General features: G+C 52.0%; 2 protein-coding genes across 6 annotated transcripts in view; both read right to left on the bottom strand.

Moving 5' to 3' along the window:
• Window positions 1–1770: 1770 nt before the first annotated feature.
• Window positions 1771–8297, bottom strand: IHH (Indian hedgehog signaling molecule). Its single transcript, XM_004427571.3, has 3 exons — window positions 7598–8297; window positions 4945–5206; window positions 1771–3208 (listed from the first exon to the last, which is right to left on the bottom strand). Exons 1-3 carry the CDS (start codon window positions 7907–7909, stop codon window positions 2550–2552), a joined length of 1233 nt encoding a protein of 410 aa, XP_004427628.1. The 5' UTR covers window positions 7910–8297; the 3' UTR covers window positions 1771–2549.
• A 13576-nt stretch (window positions 8298–21873) lies between these two features.
• NHEJ1 (non-homologous end joining factor 1) overlaps window positions 21874–25473 on the bottom strand; it is a 77453-nt gene continuing 73853 nt past the window's right edge. For 4 of the 5 annotated variants that reach the window (XM_004427572.3, XM_087424803.1, XM_087424804.1 and 1 more), the window contains exons 6-8: window positions 23779–23896; window positions 22868–22986; window positions 21874–22380 (exon numbers count right to left, since the gene is read on the bottom strand). In XM_004427572.3, coding sequence (XP_004427629.1) covers window positions 22306–22380; window positions 22868–22986; window positions 23779–23896 — 312 coding nt within the window. In that variant the 3' untranslated portion in view covers window positions 21874–22305. The remainder of the gene's footprint in view (window positions 22381–22867; window positions 22987–23778; window positions 23897–25473) is intronic. The other variant, XM_087424807.1, reaches the window with a different exon arrangement.

Genomic DNA, 25473 nt, shown 5'->3' with positions numbered 1-25473 from the left:
TGCATCGAGCTCGGTTCTGGTGGGAGGGATTGGGGCCACCATGCTGCAGAGGTGGAGGGTGACTTTCCAGGCTGTCTCTGCGTGTCTCCCCGCTCACACAGTTTCCCCAAGCCTGGGCCCAGGATCCCCAGAAAAGCTGCAGGGCCCCACCTCCACCCCAAGGTTGGTCTTTTGAGGGTCTGAATGCAAGCAACATTTTTTTATGAATCTTTGCAGCCTTCTTTGTCTGAAAGATGAATGTGTTTCCTAAGGAGGCCCATCTAGAATAGAAAGGTCTGGGGACACCAAATGGCTCTGTGTCTGCAGGACAGAGTGTGCCCAGGCCCAGTAGGAGAGGTGGGTAGCGCCCCCCCGCCCCATAGGGAAGAGCCTCTCTCTCATTCTGTCTCTCTTTCTCTCTCTCTCCCAATAGAATATCTATAGGGAATGAAAGGACGAGAGTATCTTGGCCTTGACATCATGTTTCTCACTATAAATGAGTTCATGGCCATTCTAGTCCCTGTGAGCCTGATCTCTGAGAGTCTGCCACAGAGAAATGGGTCCACTCTAGATGTGCTGACATAGCAGATTTCCATGCTCTGAAATGCTAAGCATGCCTTCCAGAGAGGACTCAAGTTCACCAATGGAAAAGCCTTGTGGTTGAAAACAGTGGGCCCCGAAAGCTAGATGCATGGGTTCAAATCCTGCTTCTGTCACTTGCTGTGTAATCTTAGGCAAGTTACTTAACCTCCCTGAGCTTCCGCATTCTCATCTGGAAAATGGTACTATTAATGTATATACCACACAGGACTGTTATGAAAACTAAATGGGTTACTACATATAAAGCACTTAGAACAATGCCTGGCAATGGTTAATCTTCATTAAATGACAGCAGTTTGTCATTATAGCCTGTAGGGGCCTATTTCCTCCCAGATGACACAGTCCCTAGGGTGATGAATTTTTCTTTGGAGTTTTCCTCCATGGAGGTGGGGGATGGGTGAGAGTCTGAGCAGACATCCCCACACAGTAATCTCTGGAAGAGGATAGAACCTGGGCAGTGGTATGCTTTAACACGGGCTCTCCATACTGGCAGGAACCCTAATTTGCAGCATTTGCCAATTTCCTCCATGACCTGTTTCAACTGGCTCCTGAAATTCCTGAAAATTTAACAATTGTACCACTGGACCTGGGAATCTCAGCTGATCCTTAGTGAGTATAGAAAACACTGCCTTGGGATGGAGAGACCAAGAGAAAATGAAGAAGGGGGTCATCCTGTGTTGGCAATAAACTAGGCCTTCTCTAGGCGAAGCATGCTTCTCAAAGTGTAGTCCACGGACCACCTGCCATATTCAGGGTGTTTGTAAAAATAAGTTCCTGGGCCTCACTCTGGATCTATTAAAGCAGACTCCTAGAAGTAGGGCCGTGAATCATTTTTAAACAAGCTGCCCGGGTGATCCTGAGGTTTGAGAACTGCTAGTTTAGGGACCTCTGATTTATCCAAGAAGTCAGAATGGGCCACTAGGCAGATGTGAAGTGGACTAGTTACCTCAGTTCTCTCTCTGGTCCAACGGCATTTAGGGCAACCTTTGGGGTCAGCAGGCGAAGGCCTTGCCTGGCAAAGAGCCCAGCTCTCTATTAGGACTTTGCAGAGCTGCTGGATGAGAAAGGGCCAGCAGAGAGGTGGAGCACTGTAGGTTTGCTTGCAGGAAGGGGAGCACACCCCCGGACAGACTCACCCAGGCTCCAGACTATCTCTATATTGGCCCCACTCAGCATCCTGGACTCCATGGCTCTAACAACTTAAATAATTTTTATTACAAAAGGAAAAAAAGACCAAAACATCCTCATAATTCTCCCGGGGGCTTCCCCCTCCTCGCCAATAAATAAGGTGGGGGAGACTGACCGGAGGAGGGGGTGGGGTCATGGTTCAGCAGAAGAGGGAGCTTAGCCTGGGCAGGGGCGGGAAGGACATTCAGCCCACTCGCCCGGCTCCGGGCACCAGGATCACATTGGCTGAAGCACAGAACTCTGCCCACTGACAGCAACAGTCCCTGGATGTGTCCCGAGGAGTGTGGCCAGGGAGGAAGTTCATGCCTCAGGATGGCCAGGCTGGCTGCCCTGCCCTGCGGCCTTCTCAGTTCTGGGCAGCATTGAGTCCAGCCAGCTCCCTGCTGGCTCCCAGGGAATCTAGCAGCATCAACTGAGGTGCAAGCCCACCTAAGGGGGGCCTAAGACAGATGAATGGGCCCTCCCCATTGGGGGAGGCAGGTATGAAAAACCGTAGTGAGAGCTGGCTGTGTTGGGACCCAACGTGCCAGCCTCGAGGTCTCTAGGATAGAAGGACACAGCACCCCCGTGTCGCCAGCTCAGCTTGCAGCTCTGTTATACACCAAGACAGGGGTGGGGGACGCTGGCATTGCCCAGTCAAGTCTCAACGGTGTATCTCTGTGGTGGAGGAGATGGTGGGAACCAGTGCCCCCTGCTCAGGTCCCTTCCAGGGCCAGTGCCCCCTGGCAGGGAGGCCTTTGGATCCAGTTGGGCAGTTCCAGGAGGGCAGCGGAGGGATCTTTTCAGCTCCCTGGGCCGGCCACGCCCAGTGAGTGGAAGCTGCCCTCTTCCAGCAAGAGCCGCCCCAGGCGGTAGAGCAGCTGGGGGTACCAGTGCACTCCCTCCCCCGGGGTCCAGCTGCCCCATGCCAAGCTGTGAAACAGTCGCAGGGGCCAGAAGGCCAGCTGAGCCAAGTGGTGGTCAGCCACGGCCGCGAAGCAGGAGGCCACCACATCCTCCACCACCAGCGTCCCGTGCCTCGTTAGCGGGGCGTAGGCCCCAAGGGCCACGTGTGTGGAGACGGCAGCCACCCGGGCAGGCTGCAGGCCCGGCACCCCGGCCACCAGCACATACTGGCCAGGCTGCACTTGGCTGGCAAATGTGGCCCGGAAGTGGGCCGCGGGTTCTGTGTGATTGTTGGCGGTGAAGAGCAGGTGGGCAGGCGTGAGTGCCAGGCGGCGTGGGGGGTCCTGGGTCTCGATGACCTGGAAGGCCCTCAGCTTGTCTGGCTCCCGATCCAGGAAAATGAGCACGTCACTGAAGGTGGGGTTCCCATCCTCCCCCATGGCCAGCACCCGGTCTCCTGGCCTCACGGCTGACAAGGCCACACGTGCCCCACTCTCCAGGCGCACCTGGGCTCCGGCAGGGAAGCAGCCGCCTGTCTTGGCGGCGGCTGAGTGCTCTGTGGGAAGAAGTGACATGAAGGTGTTACTGCTGTGGAGCTCAGATTCCCAGTCGCAGCACCCACTCCCCCCGCCCCCAGCCCAGCCCAGCCAGAGCTCCTCTTGCTCCCAGAGAGCCCCCCATCACCAGATCCTGGCCTCTGCCCCCACTGCAGCCTTGAACCCACCCCAGCCCACAACGTGATCTGCTGCCCTCCTCCCCAGTCTAATCCTTTGCCAGTGAGAGAAGCATAATTGTGGTTCCAGGACCCAGTGAGCGGAAGAGAAAGGGCCCTTCTGAAGCCGAGGTGAAGCCCCCTCTTCCCAGTCTTCCCTCTTCCTGACAATGCTATGAACCTGCCAGAGAGGCCAGGGGTCAGCTGAGCAAGGCAGTGGTCGGCTTGTGACACCCAGAAAGCTGCAGCCTCCTGGAGAAGGCCAGTTGCTTAGCTCCTCTGGGGTCTAGATGTCCCATTATTTCTCATTCCTTGCTCAGACACTCCCCCAAAAAGTGCCCTCAGACTGACAGCCCAAGTTCTGTGCCAGGGCTGGCCCTTGGAGTCTGTATGGAAGTGAGAGACGAGGAGGATGGTCCGTGGGCGAATACAGACTCCTGGGGAAGCTCAGAGTGGAAGGTCAGGCCAGCGCGTGGCTCAGTAGCAAGGGCGAAGTCATCATCTTCAGTTCATGTGCTGGGTCCTTGTGCGGGGACAGGACACAGTGGCATCAGTGGGTGGGAGGGAGAACGGTGTTTGGGGGCCAGGAGTCATGAATGGAACTGGCCACTCTGGGGGCTGGCACAGGGCCAGTGTTTGCAGACGAAGGGGGGATGTGAATTGAAGTAGATGTGTTGGCAGGCAAGTGCTAGGGGCAGGGTGGGGGCAGGGTCACCACTGTGAGCCAAGGTGGGATGGGAATAGTACAAAGCGGACCTGGTCTCAGTGTGCGTGTCTGCGAGTGTGACTTCTGCACGGTGCCCACACGGAGGCCGAGCCCGCAGCCAGGTGGGGCCAGGCTGGCAGTCACACAGGAACCATCTGAAGCATCCTTGACCGGGTTGAGTGTAGATGACAGGGATGCTGACAATATTTGAAGGAGGGGTGAGGCCCCAGTGCCTGCCCATTCTGATCAACAAGGCGGCCACTCTGGGAAAATCCACTTTATTAAGTCCACTCTTGATTCTGGCCCTCACTGCTGGCTTTGCCCCCAAATGTCCAGCTTCAGGGCTCTGAGGGGAAGGTGGGGGACGCCTGCAGCCACTGGGAGGAGCTTACATAGTGCCCTAAAGGGCCTGACCTGCAGCAGGGTTGTGGGCTCTGAACCTCTGGGCTCCTCGCTCCTGGTCAGGCATGCTGGTGACTGGGCACACCCTGGCCCCTGGCCCCACCACCCGCCTCCGTTCTGCACCTCGCTGGGTGGGGAGTCTGTCTCTGCCGGCCTGGCTTCCTCCATCTGTCCAGCTTGCTCTGTCTTGCACCTCCTGCGGCAGGCTCTGGATTGTGGACCACCAGGTCAGCAACCCAGCGAGCTGGGACAGGGCCCTGTCTCCCTAGGCTCCTGCCATGTCACTACCAGGCGCAGGACGAGCAGGCGGTCACTAGCAGGAGTGGGGAGTGCCGCTGACGTCCTCTTCCCCGGGGTCCCCGCCTCCATCCCCGGGCGGGCCTTTTCACCTTCTTGGCCCCAGCGGGCCCTGTGCCGCCTGCCTACGCCCTGCGGCCCCGGCCCTGGGCCCAGCCCCCCGGCAGAGGCTCACCGGACTTGACGGAGCAATGCACGTGGGCCTTGGACTCGTAATAGACCCAGTCGAAACCGGCCTCCACCGCCAAGCGCGCCAGCAGTCCGTACTTATTGCGGTCGCGGTCCGATGTGGTGATGTCCACCGCGCGGCCCTCATAGTGCAGCGACTCCTCCGAGTGGTGACCGTCCTCGTCCCAGCCCTCGGTCACCCGCAGCTTCACTCCGGGCCACTGGTTCATCACCGAGATGGCCAGCGAGTTCAGGCGATCCTTGCAGCGCTGCGAGAGGAAAGCGCGCGGAGTTAAGGGGAGGAGCTGGCCGGCGCGCAGGGGGAGGCGCAGCCTGGCCCCATGTTCTCCCACTGCACCCGCTGGAGTTGGGAAACCGGGGAGGGTGCTCTGTCCCTCTCTCAGGAACAGAGAGCCCTAAGGTGGCTTCCTTCCATTCTAGCATCCGGCTGTCCCGAGACCTGGACCGCATGGTGGCGCCACAAATCTGGAGGGCGCGTTGAGCCGCGCACCGATGGGGCGCCCTTCTCTGATAAATGGTCCCTCCCTACTGTGCTCTCTCCCCAGCTCGGGGTACCGATCCCTCCGCAGACAGGGCTATATCTTTCCAGCACCCAGTTTCTCTGTTTCATCGAGGCACCAGGAACCAGGGACTGCCGGCTGCCTGGAGGGTGGGGGTGGTAGCAAGCCGACCGCCAGCGGCTGGCCTGCTAGGCATGCAAGGCCGGAGGTGCCCAGTAGGTGTCACCGTAGCCTCAGGGCTGAGACCCGGGGACACCGGCCCCGGAGGCGCGGCAGGTGCGGAGCGTTCCAGCAGCGTGGGGGTGTGTTGGAGGGGAATCCCGAGCTGTCTGGATCCCTCGTGCGCCACAGCATTCCTGCTGGGACCATCTTACGATCCAAAACCGGCCCGCACTCGCGCCCGGGGTGCGGCAGCACGGGAACCAGAAGCTGGTGGAAAGGCCAGCGCCTGAGCCCCTTGGAGGGCGACGCGGAACGTCTCGTGCTGCAAGGGGCGCGCGCGCGGTTGATAATCCCAGGCAACGTCCTCCCTGAGCCCAGAGCCCTCAAAACCTCTGCGCCTACACCTATCTGGGAAGGGACAGGAGAAACCGAGCCTCGGATCTCAGAGAGCCGGCTCCACGCTCCGCCTCACAGAGGGTGGGAGTAGAGCCGCGCCCTGGGGGAAGGACGGGAGAGATGATCCGTCTATGCTGGCTCCTTGAGTGCCTGGAGCCCAAGGGACCCTGCAGCTGACTAGGGGGAGGGGCTTGGAAGAGAGGGGGCCCTGCCACAGTCCTTGACTCTGAGGTGCAAGGTGCCGCCAAGTGTGGGCAGCCCCTGTCTCAACCTACCCCCGCCTCGCAGAGCCCGAGCCCCGTAGACCCTTGGACTCGTTCTCCCAGGAGCCAACAGCGGCTACAACCCAAGGCCCGGTCGGTCTTCCCAGGCGAGCAGTTTAGCTGGGGGCGCTCACTGCCCAGGGAGGGAGCTCCGTGTGCTCCTTGCCACCAGGCTTCTAGCCCCCCACCTATGTCCGCCCCGCGGGCCCCTGCTCCCCGCCCCTCTTTCCCCCACTACCCCCCCTCCTCGGGTCCAGAGCCGGGGCGCGCGCTGTCAATGATTGCCCAGCCCGTGGCCCGGATCCTTATCTGCATTCCTCGGCGCCCAGCCCGGCCCGGCCACCAGCCAACCTTCGCCCCGACACGGGCCGGCCAGCCCCGGCGCCAGGGCGCATGCTGAGGGCCGTGGTCTAGCTGCTCTTCCTAAGGCACCTAGAAAGCAGGCTGCCTGCCTGCGGGGGAGCCCCGGGAGACCACTGAGGAAGGGGGCGTAGGTCTCTTCCCTTGCGGACCTGGCTGCAGGAAAGAAAGTTTGCTCCCCCCCTCCCGCGCTTTGGCTGAGCGCGGGTCCTGTTCCGAGCATGCAAAGACTAGCGTTAACTCTGCTCACTGCCTTCCCCCGCATCCCATCTCCTCTCATCCAGTCCACACCACCAAGCCCAGTGATCCCCCAAGTTCGGTCCCAGCGCTCTAAGGCCCCGGCACCCCACCCTTCAACCGCAGCTGCGCCTTTTAGCTCTCGGGGCAGACACGTGGGCTCGCCCAGCAAGTTCCCTTTCCCACCTCCGCCTCCCGGCTCAACTCTTTCCCGCTGTTCCTTAACCCCAGACCCAGCCGGGAAGTTGCTCCAGGAGGGGGCAGCGCAGCGAACCAAGAGCGCGCGTGGGGCCCGCCGCGCCCAGAGCTTCTTCGCTCAGGCTTGGAAATGAAAGGGGCGCAGAGGTGCGGAAGGTTAGGCCGGGAGGGACGGCGTGGGTCCCGGAGGCGCAGGAGGCAGTCGTGTCGAGGTACCTCCGGGTGCCGCGTCTGACCTGAGCTGCCAGCACTCCGAGGCAGAGCGGCCGCCGCCAACCGGCTGGGCTGTGGCGCTTGGCAGCGGAGAGCTCTTCTCGCAGCCTCTGGCGGGCGCGGGGATGCCGACAATCCCGCCGAGACCCCTGGCCAGCCCATCTTGGGCAGGAGGCAGCCAGGCTTGGCGAGAGGGGCAGGTGCCAGGGGGCGTGCCAGCCAGTCAAGAAAAGGTGCCAGGGGGGCGGGTAGGGCCGGGCAGGTGGCGGTGCTTCGGCAGCGGCGCCCTACCAGGGCGGGTCGCCCTCACCTGGGTCATGAGGCGGTCGGCGCCCGTGTTCTCCTCGTCCTTGAAGATGATGTCGGGATTGTAGTTGGGGGTGAGCTCCTTGAAGCGCTCGGAGCTGCGCGCGATCTTGCCTTCATAGCGCCCGCTGGCGCCCAGGGTCTTCTCGGGCACGTTGGGGCTGAACTGCTTATAGGCGAGCGGCACGAGCTTGCGCGGCGGCCGCCGGCGGCTGCCCACCACCCGGCCCGGCCCGCAGCCCCGCGCCGCCGGCACCAGCAGCAGCAGCAGGAGCAGGCAGAACCGCAGGCGGGGCCGGAGCCGGGCGGGAGACATGGCCGGGGAGCCCGGGAGAGGGGCAGGCGAGGGCGCCTGGTGGGCTGATCGAGGGTGGGCGAGCCGACGGGAGCGCTGCGGGGGCTCAGGCGTCCGGGTGGCTCCGGGGGGCTCCAGGTGGGGGCGCCATGGGCTGCGCGGCGCGGCGCAGGGCCGGCGGGACTCAGGTGCGGGGTGGGGGCCCGGGGCCCTGGCTAGTGGCGGCGCGCTGTCCCCCTCGGCGCCTCCACTCTGAGCTGCCCGGCTCGCCGGCCGCCAATAAATAGGCCGGCCCGTTTGTTTTGGCAACGCGGCGGCGGCGGGGGGCGGCGGGCGGCGGGGCTGCGGGCCGCCGGGCTGGGCTGGGCTGGCCGGGCCGGCGGGCTGGCGGGCCCCGCGGTTAGCACCCCGGCCCGGCGGTCAGGCGGCTCGGGCGGAGCGGGAGCTGCTGCCGTCTGCGGCGCAGCCCGGGGCCGAGTGAGAGGGGAAATGGAAGAGATCCGGGCTCGGGCCCCGCGCAGACCGCACCCTACCCATGTCCCTGCCTCCTGTGCGCTCGACAGCGAACCTGCAGCAAGGGCAGCACAGCCTCCTCCCCCTCGGGCGGGCGGCCCCGGCACTAGCCAGCCCTCGTCCCGCTCGGTCCTCTGCCGCGCGTCCGCCCTCGGCGCCCCCTGCACTGCCTGAGTCTGCCCTCCCCGCCCGGACGCGCCCCACCCCGCCTTGGCCTCGCCTCTGGGCTCCCCGCGGCTCCGGGGTGCCCCGCCAGGCGCTAACCTCCCGGACAGGAGCTGCCACCCCCACAGAGACCGCAACCCACGGCGCGGCCGGACGCGAGGGGCGGGGGGCAGTGGCCGGACCGCATAGCCGCCTACGGTGTCCCCTGCGGGGAAGTAAACCCAAAAGGCAGGAGGCCGCTCATAACCTGGTGCCCCACCCTGGCCCAGGAGACGCGCCCTCTCAGCTTGGTGGAGCTGAATTCTGTATCACCCCGGTGCTCATCCCACGGCCGCCCGCCGGGTGTGAAGCTGGGAGCCGGGCGTCCAGGCTTAGAGGAGTCAAACAGGGGTTTTTGAGTTGGCAACACTGTTAAAAGGAGCAAGATGAAATTGCAAAGGGATATGCCAAGGTGTAGAGGAGAACAGCTAAATGGTGGCATCAACAGAATACCGGAGGAACCCGGACTGACCGTGGTCAAGAGGGGCTGCACAGATCTCAGGGGCAGGGGGGCTTGCTCAAAATGGGAAAAAGATTCAAAGCCACCAGCATATAGGAGCTGCTAAATAAAACTACCCTCATAGTTCTACTTTACAAGTTAAAAAGGACAGAGACTATGTAGAGGCAGCTAGAGAAGTAAACATGGGCTGTGTGTGTATCTTAATGTGACATTCAGGAAAGCTGAATGAATTAGGATTCATTCTGCTAAAACAAGAAAAGGCAAGTGTGTTAAAAACACCACCACTACTGCCAACAACAACTGTTATGATTTGGTTGCAATATATTCTACAAATTCAATAGAGATAGAAAATAAAAGGTTTAAAAATTGTTATTACAAGAATGTTAATACAATAGGTACCGTTTTATTGACACTTATGTGCCTGATACATGGAAGCTATTAGATATTATCATACTAAGTAGTCTACTTGCATTATCTAATTTCAGCTCACAACCCCAAATGAGCTATTATTATCCCCATTTTACGAATGAAGATTTTGCAGTTCAGAGAGGATAAGCAACTTGCTCCTGGCTGAAGAGCAGGGAAGGAGTCAACCTCCTCCTCCCCCGTCTGACCCCAGCACCCAGCCCTCACCCCTGCAGATGCATTGGCCTCTCTCTCTGCACCTCACTTGACCAGGACAGCCTGGGTTGGGGGACTGAGGTGGCTTCTCATAGACGTACTCACATTTTCTTTGGATCAATTTCGTGAACACAAATTCAGAATTGGAAGGAACCCAAGAGAATGCTTAATCTAAGTACTTCATATTACAGAAAAGGAAACTGAGGCCCACAGAAGGGAATTTAGGATGGCTCCACCAGGAGTGCAGTAGCATCTGTCACTTGGAAACAAAATGGATTGTGTCCTTTCCTCCCCTTTGCCCGTACTTCCTCCCCCACGTCCTGCTGTTCTTACATTAGCATTCGGATTCTTCTCCCAGTCACAGATTACTCTAACGTTGCTTCTTTTCCTTGAAAGCTTTCAAGTGCCTTAACTTGTGTTTTCCAGGTTTCAAGAACTATCCCTGCAGTATCCACCCTACCTACCTCCTGCTCAGATTCCTGGGGCAGACTACTCAGCCAGGTGAGCACCTCTCCCAGCCCAGATAAACAGGGGCTCTCTGTTTTTACGGAGCTCCAAAAGAGAAAATCCCATAGGCTTCCATGGTCACCCATCCCAGTGCTTCATAATAATTTTCTAGAGAAGCTTTGCCTAAATTCAATCTTTCTTTCTTCCTCCCTCTCTAATGCAAATTCAACTCCTTCCCTCATTTTCCAGCCTTAGTAATTAGAGCCATCATCCTGCTTGTTATCCCGTATGCATGGTCTTGAAGAGTTGTGGAAATCACTTTCAATCTTCTTTTCTCCAAGTGAAAGATAATTTCTTTAAAATTCTCTCAGAGGTTCTAGATGATAACCATTTATTAGCTTTGCCATTCTTCCTCTCATTTCTCCTCTTAAACTGTGACCCTCGTGAACACAAATCACTGGTAAAGATCTGATCAGTATCAAACAGGCATTACTTATGCGATGCTGATGTAGCTTGGTGCCTCAATAGCAGCGTGGCCTCGCTGGTTTAGAATGTGTGACCCTCCTCGGCCCGGCTCACTTAGGAGCAGTGATCAAGGTGTGTACTGAGAGAAGCAGATGGGGGGCTAACATTGATCACGTTTTTTCTCTATGATAGGTGCTTTAAGCACTTAGTAAGATCTTCACAATAACCCCCTGTGCACAGCAATTAGTATGCTCATTTTACAAATCTACACCTCTAAAGCTCTTGCCTGTGGCCCCATGGTCAAGATTTGAAGCCAGAGCTTTTTCTTACTCCAAAGCTTTACTCTTTTCTCAGGACACAGTGGGATTCAGTTCAAGATCTAAATCTCAAATTTAGATCCGCATCAGCCCAATCTCCTTCAGTGGAGGAAGGAGCAGAGGAGGGCAGAGATTGGAGGCATCATCGTTTCTACAGCAGTGACCCTGGAGCACTTTTAATCCAAGTGGGGGCCTAGGAACCTTGATCATTTCTTGTCTATGTTTTTAGCTGTTCAGTAGATGTAGGCTAGCTTTTGAACTGGGCCAGTCCGTTAGACCTATCAAACAGCCTGGCTCTTCTTCTAGTCATGGCCAGGCTCTTGCCACCAGTCAAACTGGGAAACTGAGGTGTGCCACTCTGGAGGCGCCAATGGCCTGGGGTGTGAGCAGCAGTGATAGACCTGATCAGGGCACCTCACATCTGGGCCTGCTGGTAAAATCGCTCTTCTTCTCTCACCTTTAGATCTCGTCTACCCTTCAATCATCTCTATTTTGCAGAAAACAAAGTAAAATCTATTTCTTTGGATAATATGATTAATTTTTTGCAAGTGAAAGTTGGAAAAATAGGTTGGAAGGAAAGAGAGGGAGGAAAATATCCCATAGAAGCTGATAATGTAAACATCTGTTTAGTCGACTACCATGTTAGTATTTTTAGTCAATCTTGAATTTAATGCTATAGTACAAATATAGCACACTTACAGTGATATATTCATATGTATGTTCACACAAACCCACACACTGTGTAGGTCCACACTTCTATAATCAACTAGTCTTTTTTCTCCTAATCCTGCCACTTGACCAGATCAATCCTGCTCTAAATCCATGGGTGCTGAGCCACAGCCAGACAAGTTTCAGGAATGCAGTTAGTCAAATATCCTCCAATGACTCAGTGCACAGCGGCCCTGGCTCAGGAGAAATAGCACTACGCCTGGAGTTGGCAGATCTGTGCCCGAACACTGACTTTGATACCTTCTACTGTGTGGCCTTGGGCAAGTCACTTGACTTCTCCAAATTTTAGCTTTCTCGTCTCTACAGTGAAAATCGTATCACCTACCTTGCAGGCTTACTGCGAGGGTTAAAAATATAAGCTGTAAAGTACAAATCTTACGTGTGGTTTGTTTTCATCCTCTGCTGGATTGACTAGCGGTAGCATCAGCTCTCTGATTTCCAAGGGGAATACATCAGGATGCTCATGTCTGTGTGTCCCATCACAGTAGGGATTAGGAGGCCCTGCCTCTTTCTATTAGCCAGCATCTACCTTGCGCACACTGGTATCATAGGCACATAAGGATAGAGAATGCAAATAGAAAAGTAGAAGACACAGTTGTTGTCCTCAAGTTGCTGTCCTATTTAACCTTAAAGATAAATCATGAAAATAAAAGGCAGTTACAAAGCCATGAATGCCGCTCATAAATTAGCACAGAATAATGCATGACAAACTAGATAGGTTAATAGATAAGATGAACTTGGTCTAGAAGAATATGGAAACAGGAAACGATTAGCCTCGGCTTAGACCTCTTGGAAGAAATCCGTCTTGAAGGAGGCAGAAGAATGACTGAAAAGAATGAAGAGGATGGGGCCGGCCCTTAAGTGTGTGCGCTCTGCTGCGGCGGCCCGGGGTTCGCCGGTTCGGATCCCAGGTGCGCACCGACGCACCGCTTGTCAAGCCATTCTGTGGCGGCGTCCTGTATAAAGTAGAGAAAGATGGGCATGGACGTTAGCCCAGGGCCAGTCTTCCTCAGCAAAAAACGAGGAGGATTGGCATCAGATGTTAACTCAGGGCTGATCTTCCTGACCAAAAAAAAAAAAAGAGAGAGAGAATGAAGAGGATACTCAGGAAAAGGCAGGGGCATAAGCAGAGATGATGGCACTCGCACTGATGAAGAGCAAGTTGGATGATCTAGTAAAGGGCAGAAACCGTAATATTTCATGTTGCCTTCACAAAAACCTTAAGAAGCTGACACTGTTATCCTCATTTTACAAACGAGGAACTGGGGTTCAGAGCTTCTGAGAGAGGGAGTTGGAGTTGGAATTCAGGCCTGTTGGACTCCATAATAATCCAGTTTCTTGGTGAGTGAGTCTGAGGGCAGGCATCCGGGGTTGCTGATCTCTGTTTAAGTCACTCATTTCCTCCCTAAATCTAGGAAACTCTTTTGTTACCTTCTTCTTGGGTTCTTAAGCCCTCATAGAGTCGGCCCTCTGTATCTGTGGCTTCTGTATCCTCGGATCCAACTGTGGATGGAGAGGCCTACGACGGTTGCGTCTGTACCGAACACTTAGACTTCTTCTTCTCGTCATTATTCCCTAAACAATACAGTATAACAACTATTTACATTGTATTAGGTAGTATAAGTCATCTAGAGGTGATTTAAAGTAAACGGGAGGATTGCGTAGGTTCTATGCAAATACTAAGCCCTTTTATAGAAGGAACTTGAGCATCTGTGGATTTTGGAATGGGGGGCAGTGTCCTGGAACCAATCCCCCGAGGATACTCTATTTGACCATTTCCCCAGTGGGTTGGCATCATTCTGATTTCTACCGTCGATTTTTTGAAGAGGTTAGCAACTCCACCAACTTTGGCTCATATGTAGAAATGGAAGCATGACTATCTTTAAAGCTTCAGATCAGTCTAGAACACATTTGGAGGTCCAATTAGAGCCACTCAAAACTAACAATGCTTTGAAAGCTAGCTATTGATTAGAAATGGGAATGTCAAGTTACCTTTGTCCAAACAATAAGCTCGTTACAAGGCACTTCAGAGAGATTCAAGACCATGTGTTGATGACTTTGAAAAGGCAGGAAGAGGCGGCAGCATTAGTTACAAAGAGAGTTTTCCCCTCAAGAGAGAGACTAAAGATTGCGGGAAATTCTTACAGATGGAAAGACACTTGCAGACAGAAAGACATACATATATTTCTGTATATGGATTATAACATGTTTACTAATTAACAGGCTTCATTGCCACCCCAGTGGCTCTATTTGGGAAGAAATTAGTTGCTTAAAGAGAATTTTGGAAAATACCAGTCCAGTGAATGTTCCGTAAAGGGGGAGGGGACACCACTCTTTTAATAGTTACAGGTGCTTCTGCCATGTCTGTCAGCTTCCTGTAACTGGGTCTGTACTGTCCACCCACACTCTCACCATCTCTTTTGAAGGAGACAGCACCCTAAGGATGCTGGGGATCTAGACCCAAAGAAAGCAAGAAGCTGTAGTCACTGCTTTTCATTGATTTATTTATTTTATGCTGAGGAAGACTGTCGCTGAGCTAACATCTGTGCCAATCATCTTCTATTTTGTATGTGGGTCGCCGCCACAGCATGGCTGCAGACGCGCGGTGTAGCTCTGCACCCAGGAATTGAACCCGGGCCACTGAAGCAGAGCACGCCCAACTTAACCACTAGGCCACCTGTATTGTCAGTTTCTGCAAAATGACAAATTCACTCTGTTATGGTGATAGCTGACAGAAGGGTATTTAACCCCCACTCCCACTCTATGACTGGTTGCCCCCCGCAAAAAAAGATTACATTCACTTATACCTAAAACCACTTCAAGAGTGTAGAGGCGTGTGGGTCTGAGTGATCATCTTTCTTCATTTATTCGCTCTACACGTATTTTTGAGCACCTGCTAAGTGCCAGACACTGTTCGAGGTGCTTGGGATGTGAGAGAACAATAAAAACAGAAAGACAAAGATTCCTGCCTTTATGGAGCTTTATCCCAGTGGGGAGACACTGGGGAGACAGACAATTAAAAAAATGTATAAAAATAAGTAAAGTATATAATGTGTAAGATGGGAATAAGGAGGGACCATGAGGACAAAACATAAAACAGGGTACAGGATCGGGGGTGCATCAGCCTGTGGGGAGGGTGTGAGGCCAGGAGGCAGGTGGCTCTGTTAAGTGGGCTCTGTTAAGTGGAGGCCTCATTGAGAAGGTGCAATTTAAGCTAAGAAAGAAGCGAGGGCTTCAACCAAGCAGATATCTAGAGGAAGAGCATTCTAGGCAGAGAGAACTGCCTAGAGCAAAGGCCCTACTGTGCTGGCCTGTTAGAGAAATAGCAAAGAGACCAGCGTGATGGAAGATGAAGCTGGGGGAAAATGGAGTGGGTAAGCTTGACTTTCTACTTTCTGATTATGAGGGTGTTTTTCAAACTTTTGATAAAGGTCAGAGTGAAGACAATTTACCCTTTAAAGAGATTTATGTACTGACTTGTAAATATAGACACAACATAGTTAAGTAAAAGTCAAAGCAGGTGACAAAACAGTATTTATACATACGATTCTTCCAACTTTATAAAAATCTACATATAGACATGGCTCTCACTTTCTACTTCATACACTTGAAAAACTTTGGGGGGGAAAAACTCGATCCTTTAAATATCATCTTTGGATTGTAGGCTTCTCGAAATCAGGAGATATGTCTTTGTGGCCACACAGCAAGTAGCATCATGCCCCTGTTGGTGGGGATGCCAGTGAGTAAGCCACCAATATATAGATATGATTTGAGAGAATGTGTGCTTAATTATTCCTGTTTCTTGTTGAATACGGGTTTTCTATCTCATTCCCAACACATTTCCTACAAAGTTGTGCCATTCTTTTGAATTCCTTTGTAGTGATCTGGAATTTTCCTGTTGGACTTTCCCATTTGTTCAAATCTACGCACAGCATAAGGTTTAACCAACCAACTTGGCTTCTTACATCCCTCTTCCTGGTCATGAATATAGCCCATTCTTGGAGCTTCCATTGGGGGTCTTTCTTCCCATTGAATTCTTCCCATTGATTATCCAAGTTGCTTAACTGTTGACATATTTTCTGTCACATTTAGATGATTCTGATATCAGTTTCATACCTGTTTGAATTCCATTTGATGACCGCCATTAAGCTATTTTTGAGATTGCTATCCAGAAGCATACATACCTCTTAGATTCTCATTCCCAGGAATTATTTTCCAGATGTCTTTTTGGTGGGAAGCTCACCTCCCAGCAAGCAGTTCCTGCTTTCAAATGGCTTTGATGAACAACCTACAGGAGCCATGCCAGTGCCTGAATGATCACATAGCACCCTAGGTGAGAAACATCAAGTGCTCTCTGTTGTGGCTCCACCGCACCCCATATGAACAGATTAAGTAAACACAGTTTCGTTTGGCACAGTTCTGCTGTTTTCATTCTTCACATCCTAAACACCCACATACACTTTGACCGTTCAATAGTCCACGGCGCCAGAGCTGGGGCCTCACTGTACTTCACCTCGGTGACTGGTGACACCTCCAAAAGCAGGGTGGCTGCAATTTGTGCCCAGTGCCTCCGGGGTGCACAACGGCCAAGTACAAACTTGGAGTCGGCCACTTCACAAGCCTGGTGCCCTCGTGTCTGCAAGAGGAACATTCTCTCCCTTTTGCTGAACATATCACCGTGTTAATTTTCCCCATTAGCACAATCCAGACACTGCATCTTTTTTTGATTCAAAATGCCATTGTACAGCTTATCTATTCCCTCTGTCCTGCTATTCTAATTATGTAAATTATCCTGCCACATTTAACTAGTACCTATTAAAGAGAGCAACATAATGGACATCACCACTACCAGAGAACCACTCAAGCTGAGACATCAGTATCACCTCCATACATCATCAGAGTATTATTATTTGTATTGCTGTTATATCAGGTTACTAATGAAACAGAAATCCTCATTACCAACTCCCCTTCCCCCAACCAGTGCCTTCCTGTTCCTCCCATATGTGACATAGGACCAAACGGTCTTGCTTTGTGCCCTGAAAGCGCCAGGCAGCAATAATAAATGAAACTGGACGTCTTTCCCTCTCATCTGGCAGCAGTCTTTTTCTGTCTCGAATAAGGAATTCCTTACCACCCAGGATTCCCATCAGTACTGCTCTCGACCCCTGAACACAGACCCCGACCCTGCAAGGCTCCCCCACCACCACCCCTGCTCACCCTTCAAGGCCTGGGCTCGGAGGGGAGGCAGGATGGAGTGCCAGGCAAGAAGATTACCCTTCCCCTACTCCGTTCTCCCTTCTCCCGTCACCGATTTCTGACCGGCTGTCGATGCTATCAGGGGTCCATAAAGCGAGGAGGACTCTGGCCCGGGAGAGGGGGGTAGGGGTTAGGCAAACAGGCCAGGGAGGCAGTTGGTTGAAATTTAACCACAATATTCTTGGTCTCTATTGTTTTGAGTGAGGCCCAATATTTCCACAGCAGGATTATAGGATCTGATTAACCGTGTTAGACAACAATGCTGAGCTGGGATGGGTTCCCCTTCCAGCTGCCAATATGCAAAAGCAAATACAGCACCCAGATCTCAGAAGGGACTCCCAGTGGTGCCCGAACCTACTCCCCGATTCTAACCCTGCTACTGGCTTTGGCCCCAAAGTGAGGGTAGGGAGGCAGAGTGTGGCACTGCATGCTCCTTTAACTCCTGGCCCTTGGCCCAGCAGGACGAGTAATCCTGGCACAGTCTTCCCAGGTGAGTCAATGGCTGTGTGCTCCCCACACCCTGGAGTTCTTCAGTGCCTCTTCCGGGTTCCCCTAGGCTGGCCCAGAGTCTCAGGAACTCAGAAGAGTTGGGTGCCGGGAGGCTAGTCCTCACTCGGAAGGGTCCAGGAGTGTGGAAAGCAGAACAAAATCAGTTGGGCTCCAGGATAGAGAAACTGAATGCAGGCAGGACTTCACAGTTTGGAGGAGTGGTTGAGACTTGGCTAGAATGCTTTGGGGCTACCTAATGACTTCCATGTGCCAGGGGACAGAAATGAGGCCCCAGAATTGAGGGGAAGCATAGAGGCCACGGTAAGGCAAAGTCTCAGGAGGGGAGAACGTATTCCCCAAAGGGTCTGGGATGAAAGAGGATAGATAGAAACCTCTACTTGAGGGAGCTCGTCAGGCAGAGAGAAATTCCCCAGGGTCCCTCTGCCTCACACACAGACAAGCACCTCATGCCCTCCCCTCTCTGGATGTTTCCCTGCAGGGTGGGATCTTCTGAGGCCCTGTCCAAGACAGGGGGAAGAAAAATAGAGCAATGAGGGGCCCTCAACAAGAGTGCTCTCTATCAGCTCCCAGGAGGTCACAGAAGCTAGGAAAACCCTCCCTCCACAGTGTGGGCCCCTTCTCTCCAGCATTTCTCTCTGTATCTGAGTGCCTAGCATCATCCTTTACAATTCTGTGAGCCAACACTTACTGATGCTCAGAACAGGGACTAGGAGCCAAAGGCGTTGAGCTCTGAGTTTGGTGGCTTCCTTGTAGCATGTCACTTACTCCTTTGGAACAGTTTCTTCTTCAGGAAAATTAGAAGATAGAAAATACTTCAGGGCAGAGCTTAGAAAAGCATATCCTGATTGTATCAAAAACCCAGTTAACACCAAGTGGCACCCTTTAGTAGGATAAGACCCCCACAGTGGTATTTTCCGAGTTAGGGTTAAGATCTCGAAGATCTAAGGAAAGGATGGAAACACACAGCACATAGGACATGTGTATATACACCAGATTACATCAATAGCAGATAGTGAGGTGATAGGCAGAAACAAATAAGAGTGAGCTTACCACATCACGAGGAACAGTAATTAAGACGATTTTAGGTTTCCCTATACTCTTTAGAGCAAATTTCCTACTTTTGTAAATAAGAGGAATTGAGGGACACAATTGGAGAGAAGAAAATGCCCCAGCAACAACATCAAGAATGAGACTAAATCCAGGACCAGGAGGAAGCACGGCCTTTTCCATCCCCCTCCTCCTGCCATCTCTGCACAGAGAATGACACATGGGGCTCCTGCTCATCTCCCAGCAGACCAGGGCGAAGGAGGAGGTCAGGGCTTCGGAAAATGGGAGGTTTAAATGAACAGGACGGCAAGGAGAGTTCAAACGCTCCATGCGATAAAACTAAGCAGCAGTAGGGTTGAGTATTCGGGAGACTCGAGCATCTCTCCTCCCCGCAAGTGCCCATGTAGGTGAACTGCATCAGGCCCCTGGAAGGATCTGGGTCTGACAGTGACAGATTCTTCTCACGTCCAGAGCATAGGAGCAGATCTCACTCTTTGCCACCTTACAGCCTAGGAATTCCAGGGCTAGCTCCTCAGGATTCAGTGGGAAGAGACTAGAAGCTCCTTTGTCCCTTCTCAATAACTTTACTATCCTTTGGAAACACTCCTTGATCTGGGAGACTGGCTGACTGGTGGCAGGAGAAAAGAGAATGACCCTCGTGGGCTTTTCCAGGACCCAGCATGGGCTCTGCCTTCCAGGGCTGCTGGGGAAGCCCTGGGTGAGGCCTGAGTATAGGAGGTGCTGCCCAGCTGGAATGCTAAGGGATGAAGATTTCTCCTCCAGCAGAGCTGGCCTGTCTTAGGTGACCATGGGGGAGGGGTGAACCAGCCAGCAAGGCCAAGTAGGCCTTGCAGCCTAGGTGGCGCTATTTCTCTATTTTTTTAGGTCAAGTTCCTGCAGGAACTTCCTCGAGGTCCCTAGTCCTGCTCCTCGTTTGCTGGCTTGCTCGTGTAAACCACCTTATATTATTTTTTTTTCTAAAAATACTCCAAAGCAATTGAAAGAGTCCCTTCTCCCACCAGCCAGCCCTGGCCCCAGCCCCGGCCCCGGGGAGCGGGCGGGTAGGCGGGGAGGTGGGCCACTGCTTTATTAAACACAGGGAAAACTAATATTTACGGAATAAAATTTATGGAGCAGCCACGAGAATTCGACCCTTTTATGTGCATGTGGAGTGGGGGTTGGGCCAGGCTGGGGGCCTCGGGGAGGGGCCCAAGCCAGGGGGCAGGGCTGGAATACAGCCGGGCTGGGCCAATTTGTCAAGGCAGGGATTTCCCTGGACTTGCCCTGGGATGAATGATTCTCAACCACCACTCCTAGCTTTGGGGGTAAGAGCTTCAGGGCAAGGACGCCTCAAGCAGGGCCTCTGGGAGCAATGTTTCTCTAAGGATATGTCTGGGCAAGATCCCCACGGAGGCAGCCACCTTTGGGGATAAAGGGAACAGCGGAAGGGAAGGTCATTAGGCATATTCTTACCTAACCCTTTTAAAAAGTATACATTCTTTTGAGAACATGAAAAATGTTATGCTCTTAGAATATTCCTTACAATTTTGGGGGATTCACAAACCCCTGATCCCACTATGATTAAAAATGCCTGCCCTGGAGACTGTCCTCTTAGGGCAGATGGATTATCTAGGACAAAGAACCTATATTCTTGCTTGCTGGGGAAGTCTTTCCATTTTCCATGTGGTCTCATATCTCGACACTGGAATCTGACTATCTAAATTATGCCAAAAAGAAACTAAAGAATGAAGTGAGCCATCTGATAGATTTTTACATAGTTCCCATTTCACTTTGATGACAGTCACGACACCCTGGGGCACTGTGGTCTGGAGGTAAAGAAAGTTGCCAGCAGCAACTGGGAATGAGCCCTGGTGGAGCTCCAGCAGACCCAGGAGCTCACCAGCAGGTGAGGCACGGGGGCCAGTCCCGGAGTCCTCACAGGCTCCTGCCCTGAAGAGCCAATGGGAAGAACAGCCTATTGAAAGGAGGCAGGGTCACAGGAGAAGGATGTTACAGTGGGAGACAGGCGAGAAGGACCTAACATCCCTCCTGGAAAATGTTTTCAGTAATGTACATAATAACGCAGTTAAGAACTCAGCTGTCCAGGTTCAAATTCTGGCTGTTACTTATTAGCTATGTGACCTTTAAGTAAGTCACTTAATCACTTCAAGCCTCCACTTCCTAGTGGGTTAACAGAATCTTCCTCACATGATGCTGTGAGGAGTCAATGTCAGGCCCTCATTAGAGTACCTGGTATACATTAACTGCTCAATAAATTTACTATTATTGTTGTTCTTATTATAATCATTATTATTGCTTGGACTGTCCCCTCTCACATGACTTGACATAAGGACAGAAACACCAGTCCCAGGTAGAGAGAACATGTGGATGAGCAGGCATTTGACCGTCATCTGTAAATAAACCAGAAAAGGCCCCTGTGGGTTCTGCCCTGACCCCTTCCTCTGCCTAACAGTTGCCAGTGAACATCTGAGTTCTCCTTTCTTTCCTGTCTCTCCAAGGTAAAGTCTCATAAGGTCTTACCTATAGACGAAAACCTAGCAGAGAAGGCCAAGGGACTCTGCCAGTCCTGGTCTGCTCCATCTTGCTAGATTTGTCCAAAGAGTTGACTTTCTAACTGTCTAAGATTCTGCCTATCTCCTACAGCCTTTCTATTTTTTCTTGCTAAGCACTATTCATTCTATAGGTCAATTCTGTTGTCCTAGGGAACTCCTATGGCCATTTCTTGTTCCCTGTCATCCCACCTTTCCCGGTTCTTCTAGTTACCATGTTATTTGAAGTGGAGGGAAGGATGGGAAAGTAAAATTCCTTTTTCTGGGCGGGCCCCGTGGCTTAGCGGTTAAGTGCGCGCGCTCCGCTGCTGGCGGCCTGGGTTCGGATCCCGGGCGCGCACCGACGCACTGCTTCTCCGGCCATGCTGAGGCCGCGTCCCACATACAGCAACTAGAAGGATGTGCAACTATGACGTACAACAATCTACTGGGGCTTTGGAGGGAAAAAAATAAATAAATAAAATCTTTAAAAAAAAAAAAAAAATTCCTTTTTCTCTCACTCCAGTGGGAAACTACCTTGATCCTAGTGCTTGGAGCTCTTCATAATTTCAGTCCCATATTGTGGGCTAACCTATTGTCTATGCCTTGGAAACAGAACAAAAAACCTACGTCAAGTTGGCAAAGGAGAGCAGCAGCCATCTGTTCTGCCCTGTGCCCACCATGGAGAGAGTTTTCAAGATCAAGCCCCGGATGGAGGCTTAGCACAGGCCACCGCAGAGGACCATAAGAAGAAGCTGAAGGACTGGACTGAGGGCCTAGACTTCATCCAGAGACCACAACGGGGTGGAACCCAGTAAAGTCAAGTGGGTTACGTGTTCCACAGAATAAGTGCTCTCAAAAGCAAGGGAATGTGAGTGGTTTTTATTCCATGCTAAAGAAAGAGGTGGGTCTCTGAGGAGCCCCTGGGATGGCTAGGGACTCTTGAGAGAGGTAGACAAGGCTTCCTAAGCATGTTGTGCCTTTTTGCTGACTTGCCTTGTATTCCTAAAGTCCATGGTAGGGTCCTGTGTCTAGAGAACCTCCATCAAAAAAGAGGAGAATATGGGATTCCAGAGACTGGCTTCCACTTGGATAGAGAAGGCCGATGCCCGATGGGTTGGAGCCAAGATTGCCTCGGTTAACGGTACCCAGGTGCCTGTCAACATGAACCTCAGTTGTCTTGCTCTTTCAGTGGGGCCTCTGACTATATAACTGTGTCAGAGATACTGCTGCCACAGAGCTCCTTTCAAGGTGACATCATTCTCCAAGTCCATCCTCAGCAGTTGAGACAGCAATAGGTTAACTGAAGAGCCCCCTTAGCTTCTTCCTCTTGACCTTTGACAGCTGAGGTCTCTGCACAGGGCCTGAAGTACCCTAGGAAAAAAAGTAACCCAAGTTAATAGGGGTTTTGAACAGTTCCTCTTAAGTTAGGAAAGGAATTGCCTTCCGTGGCTCTGGTTAGGATGAGGCCTTTTTGAAGGGGCTGACACAGGCGTTCTGACGTCTATGTCAGGCAGTGAATGTGATGTGAGACTTGTGCAGGAGATGTGTACATCCCTTCTCCCCCAGGGAACAGCCTCAGAGACCATCACCAGAAGTGGGATAAGGTAGAAAAAGAGTCAAGGTCCATCATTCAGCACAAGAATTGCAGAGAGGAGACAGCAAGGGAAGACGTGAAAAACCATGAGTCTCCATCTAGAAATCCAGAATGTGGAGGCCTGGTATCCTGGGACAAGTATCCCCCAATATTGTTAAGGCAGCATCAACTAGGTGGCAATTTCAGGGACCACTGGCTTAAGGGCTATTGGCACAGACTCCTCCAATTGTCAGAACACCACCCAGGAAGCTGTTCATGACTCACTGTGGGCTCTTTCTCAGGCGCTGGGAGGGATGGTGCTGAGGAGATCAGCTCTTCGGGCTGGTTCAGAAGTTGGCTATCTGTTCCTTGCGGGGAGGCGCTGCTTGACGTCTGAGGATCTTCTGAATGAGAAAGATCAAGGGAAGATTGTGATAAATGTCTTCTTCTTACCAGAAAGACATTGGCATTTACCTTGGCATTCTGATAAAGGCCAGGGTTTGGTTCTAATATACAAATAGCCAGAAGTAGCCACAAATCCAACTTCCAGCTGACTTTCAGAAAACCCTGTTTCTGAGTCTGAAGAGTCCCCAGACCCACTTTGACCAAGCAGGACAAGAGTTTCCTTGACTCAAAATAGCCAACATGGGCTGGCCGGGTGGCATAGTGGTTAAGTTCTCGTGCTCCGCTGTGGCAGCCCCGGGATTCGCAGGTTCAGATCCCGGGCACAGACCTACGCACCACTTACCAAGCCATGCTGTGGCGGCGTCCTACGTATAAAGTAGAGGAACATGGGCACGGATGTTAGCCCACGGCCAATCTTCCTCACCACACACACGAAAAATAGCCAACAGTTCTTCTACACATTTCCTGACGTGGCTCAGGTAGGGAGAGTAATCTTTCTCCTGGTTCTCTCACTAATTCTCCTAAGCACCTAGACCAGTCTAATAGAACTTTCTACAGTGATGGAAATGTTCTGTACCTGCACTGTCTAACTTGGTAGCCACTAGCCACATGTGGCTGCTGAGCACCTGAAATGTGGCTAGAGCAAATGAAGAAATGAATTTTTCATTTTATTTCATTTTTATTAATTTAAACTTAAACAGTCATAAGTGGCTAGAGCCACCATATTGGACATCAGAAACCTGGACCCTGACCCTAACCTCAGGGAGACCACGTACCCTGGAGCTACTCACCAGTGCCTTGATGCTTCTGTCCCACCTGGACCTCTTGCCTGGTGACTGCCAAATACAGACTCTGCAGATTCATGACAAAGGGTCTCCCATCACCAACACTGCATGCCTCTGGTAGTTTCTATAGGGGAGAGGAGATGCTGTCATTGGTTACACTGCATTGCCAGAGAAAAGGAACTTGATATTCCACTGGGCAGAACTGGCATCAACCCCAAAAGAATTCATATACAGAAGTTAGATCCGATATAGGGCATCCATATCCAAGTCTGTTAGGACCAATATAAAGACCTCTAGGGAGGTATCCCCCTTTGAAAGGCAATTCTAAACGTGTATCTTTATTTCTCCCAATACTGAGGTCTATTACGTTTTCCCATGAATACGCCAGAGGTCTCTAGGCTCTTCTTCCATAGGGATGACCTCTTAGAGGACTGTTTTAGGAAATCATCTTCCCTAAATTGTCCCTGAGCTGTACAGATTACTATTTTAATTAAATTCATTCCTAAACTTCCACATTAAAGAGAGAAAAAAGATGAAATCCAGGATAGGGAAGAGAGAACAAAATGGGAATGAAAGACAAGAAAAAATTATGAAGTTGTGATGTTCAGTCAGAGGAGATGGAGGAAATAAAGTTTGCAAAGCATTGGAGGCTTACCTGACATTTCATATTCCCTACTGTGATCCTCCCTGTGCTTTACTATAATCCATGAACTCACAATGGGGTGATATTCCCCCCACTGCGGGTGAAAATTGGTTCTTGAGGGATGAAAAAAGTCTTATTCTTTAAAGTAAAAGCACAGGGCCGGCCCTGTGGCTTAGCGCGGTTAAGTGTGCGCGCTCCGCTGCTGGCGGCCCGGGTTCGGATCCTGGGCGTGCACCTACGCACCGCTTCTCCGGCCATGCTGAGGCCGCGTCCCACATACAGCAACTAGAAGGATGTGCAGCTATGACATACAATTATCTACTGGGGCTTTGGGGGGAAAAATAAATAAATAAAATCTTTAAAGTAAAAGCACAGATATACATAAACATAAATAGAATTTTTGTGTATCTATAGTACTAAAAATTTCCTGGGTGGGGTGGGGGGGTGATTAAGAAAAAATGTCCTAAAAGGTTCCTTAGGGAGGTGATAATGAAAAAAATATTGAGAAACACTGCTACAATCACACTATATTTATCTGTTTCCTTCACTACGGAATGAACTGTGGATTTACATGCTTTGCCTAGTTCAAGTTTCATATCCTCGGTTGACCTGAGTTGAAATAATGGCTGAAGGCTAAAGAGAGTGCAATAAAAATGAGATGAAAGAGAGGAAGATGGGCACAGATGTTAGCCCAGGGCCAATCTTCCTCAGCAAAAAGAGGAAGATTGGCAACGGATGTTAGCTCAGGGCTAATCTTCCTCGCCAAAAAAAAAAAAAAAGAGAGAGAGAGAGAGATGAAAGAGTATGGTGTCCAGTGGTCCTGAACCTGGCTGCATTTCAGAATCTTGGAAAGGGCCCAGAACGACTTCATCTGTCCCCATGCATGCAAATAATCATGGTTCCCAGCCAAGTGAGCAGGTCTCCAAGGGAATTCACGCCAGCAGCTCACATGGGAACCGACCCAAGAATCCTGGATTGGCCCATATCTCTCATCAAGGGCACTTTCTCTGGGCTATAAGGGCGTTCATTTCTGAAAACCCACTGTGGGAGAAGGATGG

Source organism: Ceratotherium simum, chromosome 37 (genome assembly GCF_057802395.1).
Source record: "Ceratotherium simum simum isolate JZ-2026a chromosome 37, ASM5780239v1, whole genome shotgun sequence".
Classification (NCBI taxonomy): Eukaryota; Metazoa; Chordata; class Mammalia; order Perissodactyla; family Rhinocerotidae; genus Ceratotherium; species Ceratotherium simum.
This window is presented reverse-complemented; position numbering and strand designations above follow the sequence as displayed.